At 36.5% G+C, this 5,662-nt stretch overlaps 1 protein-coding gene across 14 annotated transcripts in view; it reads left to right on the top strand.

Moving 5' to 3' along the window:
• ANKRD34B (ankyrin repeat domain 34B) overlaps nt 1-3,937 on the top strand; it is a 14,590-nt gene extending 10,653 nt beyond the window's left edge. For all 14 annotated transcript variants that reach the window (XM_059418149.1, XM_059418160.1, XM_059418163.1 and 11 more), the window contains one exon: nt 694-3,937. In XM_059418149.1, coding sequence (XP_059274132.1) covers nt 716-2,260 — 1,545 coding nt within the window. In that variant the 5' untranslated portion in view covers nt 694-715 and the 3' untranslated portion in view covers nt 2,261-3,937. The remainder of the gene's footprint in view (nt 1-693) is intronic.
• Nucleotides 3,938-5,662: the final 1,725 nt, after the last annotated feature.

The raw sequence follows: 5,662 nt of genomic DNA, 5'->3' as shown, positions 1-5,662 counted from the left end.
GGGGCACCTGGGTGGCTCAGTGGGTTAAGCCTCTGCCTTCAGCTCAAGTCATGATCTCAGGGTCCTGGGATCGAGTCTGGCATCGGGCTTTCTGCTTGGCGGGGAGCCTGCTTCCTCCTCTCTCTCTGCCTGCCTCTCTGCCTGCTTGTGATTTCTGTCTGTCAAATAAAATAAATAAGTAAATAAAATTTTAAAATCTTCAAAAAGAAAAAAAGCTCCTCAAATTGAAAATCTAGATAATAGTTGCATTATCTAACTTAAGAGCACATGTAAGTAATTTGACCCTAAGAAATATTTAGATTCATCTGCCATAAATATCTGTATTTTCATTGATTCAGTTGCAATTACACAGAATTTTGGAATTTTTCCTTAAATCTACATTTTAGTGTTATTTTAAAAATATTTTTCACAAGTGGAAAGTAAATGGATTGCTGTTTAATTAATGTGGAATTTAGGGAAGTACTAGGCTGGTATTATATCATAAATATTCAATGTGGATTTTGAAAGTAAATTTTAGTATGTGATTCCCTATAGGCTGTTACTATTCTAAAATTTCTTTAATTCTGTATTATTAACAATCTCATTTATGTCCTGTTACTCTATATATACATATTTCAGAAGTTATGAATAATAACATGAATGAAGACTGGGATTCTGGCTGATCTTTTGTTCTTCATATTCTTTGATAACCAGGTATTGATTCTGACTTTTGAAGATGGATGAAGGTGTAGAAATTTCAAGTGATGGAAATTCCCTCATCAAAGCAGTCCATCAGAGCCGGCTTCGCCTCACAAGACTCTTGCTAGAAGGTGGTGCCTACATTAACGAGAGCAATGACCGTGGAGAAACACCTTTAATGATCGCTTGTAAGACTAAACATGTTGATCACCAGAGTGTCAGTAAAGCCAAAATGGTTAAATACCTATTAGAAAACAATGCTGACCCCAACATACAGGACAAATCTGGGAAAACTGCTTTGATGCACGCTTGCTTAGAAAAAGCTGGTCCTGAAGTTGTTTCCCTGCTTCTAAACAATGGGGCTGATCTCAGCCTGCAAGACCATTCTAGTTATTCAGCCCTTGTTTATGCTATAAATTCAGAGGATAGAGAAACCCTGAAAGTTCTACTTAGCGCTTGCAAGGCAAAAGGGAAAGAGGTCATTATCATAACGACAGCGAAATCCCCCTCTGGTAGGCACACTACCAAACAGTACTTAAATATGCCCCCTGTAGATATAGATGGGGGTCATTCCCCAGCCTCCTGTGCCACTCCTTCAGAAATAGACATAAAAACAGCCTCATTGCCACTTACACATTCTTCTGAAACTGAAACGACCTTTTTTGGCCTTAAAGGTCTGGAGCTCTCAGGAAGTAGTGATGATACACAGGACCCAGGCTCCCCTGTGAGGAAGCCTGCTGTGGCCTCTAATGGGCCCAAGCTACCCCAACCTCCAACCTGGATCAAGAGTCCTCCCTTACTAATGCACCAAAACAGGGTGGCCTCTTTGCAGGAGGAGCTCCAGGATATTACTCCAGAGGAAGAATTATCCTACAAAACCAATGGGGTAGCACTTTCCAAGCGCTTCATCACTAGGCACCAAAGTATTGATGTAAAAGACACAGCACATTTATTAAGAGCCTTTGATCAGGCCAGCTCAAGAAAGATGTCATACGATGAAATAAATCATCAGGCATTTTTTCTAGAAGGAAACCAGCAATGCACTGAAATACCTGCTGACCCAGATCCAGACTCTAACCAGACAATCTTTGCTTCTACCTTAAGAAGTATAGTTCAAAAAAGAAACTCAGGGGCAAATCACTACAGCTCTGATTCCCAGCTCTCCGCTGGTCTTACCCCTACAACTTTAGAAGATGGCAAAGCACTTATAGGAAAGAAAAAGGTCTTCTCGCCATCTCCTTCCTTGCTGTCAGGGCCTAGAGAATTGCTGGAGAATATCTCACCAGGTCCCTTGAGCAGGAGAAATCATACACTTTTAGAAAGGCGTGGGTCAGGAGCTTTCTCTTTAGATCACAATATTACTCAAGCCAGACCAGGATTTCTGCCACCCTTAAATGTGAATCCTCACCCTCCCATTTCAGATATCAATGCCAATAATAAGATTTCCAGCCTCCTTTCTTGTGGTCAAAAAGTGCTTATGCCAACAGTTCCTATGTTCCCTAAAGAATTCAAAAACAAAAAAATGTTGTTAAGGAGACAATCATTGCAAACAGAACAAATTAAGCAATTAGTAAATTTTTAAGAGATGCCTAGAAAGCACATTTTGTTCAGTTGTCTACATCAGAGAAATATAGAACCACAGAAGAAGTCTCAAATTTTCATCCTTTTAAATCTTGTAATTGGTTAGTCCATCATTGTTAGGGTCATCAAAATATACTGCGTATCGTCCTAGGCACTGTGGACATACAAATAATATGTAGTTTCTACTAAGGAAATTTAAACAAAATTAAAGCTGTATTTCTCAAAATTTCTAATATATAACAACCTTCATGTGGCCCAAGTTTCTAATTTAAACAAAAATCAGTAAAAAAAAAGAAGGTCAAATATGTTGGAGATGATTTCATATTTTTCAAATATTTTATTAGGAAACACTGCATTCAAATCAATAAACATTTTTAACATTACAAGTCAATAAATGATTGTAATTTTCCGAGATGCCAAAAGCATTAAAAAAAAATGAAAGTGTTCTATGATCAATAAGCCTGTACGGTATAAGGAAAGGTATAAGGTATAAGGAAAGAATGAACTAATTCTTAAAAATGTTGATTGCAAGTGTATGAAATCTAATTAAAATTTTAAAAGGCTAACTATTATAGTATACTGGGCAGCTAATATTCATGTTGTCAGCTTTATCAATGTCAAATAACAGATCGGAGTTTTATAAGCTAGTAATAATCTATGCTAAGTGTTAGTGTGTTGTTTTTTGCTTGGTTTTATTTTGTCTTTAATGTTATCCCATAAATTCTTTCTTCATATCCTTTAATTCCTGCTATTATTTTTTAAGTCTATCCATAGGTTCCCAATAACAAGAAAAAGCAGAAGTTTAACAGCATTCCTCTTTACTTATATCAAATTATTCTTGTCTTTCTACAGACAACCAAAAAAACAAAAATCTGGGGGTTTATCACAAATAGAAACTATGTGCTTGCTTCATTTTAGAAAAGAAAAACTGATTATTAGATTCTCTTAGGTTAGATAAAATTAGAAAAGCCAGTAGAAACTTAATTACAAAATATACTATTCGGTCAAGATTAAACAATATCTTTTAATTTCTAACATGTAATTATTAGACATTTATATAATAAGGATAATTTCCTTAGTGTGACATTCCAATCATCTAGTATTTAGGACCTGTGAATAACTTCTAACAAAATAAATGAATACCATGTTACTATCATAAAATATTACAAAATGACTATATTATCTAAACGACTTCAAAATGTGGTGTTTATATAAAGAATCCTTATTTCAATCTAGCAGTTTTACAACAAAGAGTACATCAAATTATACAAAACAGGAGTGAATTAATTTGATGACTGACATATACAACTTTATTTCTTTGCCTTCTATTAGTAGAGGAGATCCTAACAATTGGCATGATGCTTTTCTTGGTAATTTGATATAAGCAAGTTGTAATGTACATGGTAATTATTTAATTTTTTTGTGGTTTTCATTTGAGTAAAATAATTGGAGGTTTTCCATTTAATGTTTTAAAGAACATTACTGTAAATTACATTAGAAATATTTTTTGATTCAGAACTTAGAATTGTACCTGATGTTTATAAGTAGCTAAACCCTTTTTGCAAGTTTTAATATTGAGAAAAGTGCTTGGCTTTAAGTTGCAAGGATACAGTTTGGAAGAATATGTAAATAGATTAGTTCAGAAACAAAATGTTATCAATAAAAATTTTAAATGTTATTTTGATTATCATTTTTATTTATCTCAAATACTAACAAATATTTCAAAATAATCTCAGGAGAAATTGTGCCACATGTTACTTTAATAGGAAACTGAGAATAATGTTTGTTGCTATTCTAATCCCAATATGCAAAAAATATTTAATAAGACTAAACCTTTGTTGGCTGTATGTGGAAGGGCTTTTAGTCTTCTCTCAATCCTGAAAACATTTTAGGGGCTAAGGTTCCTTGAGTTAGGTTGTAAAACCATCCTATGGGACTTTTCACTCTATTAAGTGAAATATATCACTGGGATTCCAATGGTAGGTAAGTCACAGATGTTTGTAACAGGAGTCAGATATATAGATATGTGTTATATTTTAACATAACATAAAAGTATGATTTAACTTTAATTTAAAGATGTGATGAACCTTCATTCATTAGTTTTACAGGTACAATTCCTAGTTACTTGTGGCTAGGATTTCCACAGAGTACAGCTAATACTGATTCACTGTGTCCTCCTAGGGAGGACATAGGGCAGTCCTAGTTACAGAGACAATTGCTGACAGTGTCCCATCCAAGCAGTGCCAGGGAAGGTGATGAACACTTGCCTGGCATATTTTTTGGTAGAGATGTATCCATCAGTTATCCAGTACCTGGACCTTTTAAAATCTCAAATGATTAACTATACTTATTCGGATTAAATACTATGTAGCCTTCTAATAACTTGATTTCCATATAGCTTGTTTAAAGGAAGGAATGAACTGTCAGGGTGATGACAACTGTATTAATCATGGATTTTTGTTGGTGGTGGTGGTTTTGTTTTCTGGGGTTTTTTTTTTTTTTTATTTATTTATTTGACAGACAGAGATCACAAGTAGGCAGAGAGGCAGGCAGAGAGAGAGAGGAAGAGAAGCAGGCCTCCTGCTGAGCAGAGAGCCCGATGCCGGGCTGGATCCCAGGGATCCCTTGGACCATGACCTGAGCCGAAAGCAGAGGCTTTAACCACTGAGCCACCCAGGTGCCCCTGTTTTCTGGGTTTTTTGTTGTTGTTGTTGTTGGGTTGTTTTGTTTTGGTATGTGCTGATGCTTTGATATTTTGGGGCCTTGCTAACACTAGAGAGACCGCCCCTCCCAGGGTTAGCTAATTCCTAGGGATAGAAAACAACTTGCCCCAGAATGCATCCTTCATGTGCAATCCAGCCAACTCAGAGTCCATAGTCCAACCAACCAACTCCTTTATCAGGTTCTCACAGGCCTTCTCAGGGCCACTACCCCCCATCCTAGTCACTGCAGGGTCAGGTACCAAACAACCAGTGACAGCTCCCACACCCCAGAAACCACTGAAATTATTCAAACTAGCCAATCCTAAACCTGATTACCTTGCCTCACCCATTCCTTCCTACAGAAACTATAATAAAGGGTCTTGGCCCAGTTTTCCCTCACACTCTGTCTCCAGGCAGACCCTGGTGCTTTCCTACCCTGGCCCTGTGTGAAGTGGTATCCCTGCCTCCTCTTGACAACTGTGAGTAACAAATGGTATTTTCAATGTAACTGTCTCCTGTTGGCCTCAACATATGTGAATAATAAAACAACCTACATTTTCAAACAAGAAGGCACAGTCTTCTTGGAAGTCATAATCCTTAATAAAATAATGTTTGAGTTTATATAGCCTTGTTTAATGCCAATATTCCTTAGCTCTAAGTCACATTTTTAAGTGATTTCCAAGTCGCCAAGAGGGTCAGAA

The sequence above is a fragment of the Mustela nigripes genome, chromosome 12 (assembly GCF_022355385.1).
Source record: "Mustela nigripes isolate SB6536 chromosome 12, MUSNIG.SB6536, whole genome shotgun sequence".
NCBI classification, from domain to species: Eukaryota; Metazoa; Chordata; class Mammalia; order Carnivora; family Mustelidae; genus Mustela; species Mustela nigripes.
This window is presented reverse-complemented; position numbering and strand designations above follow the sequence as displayed.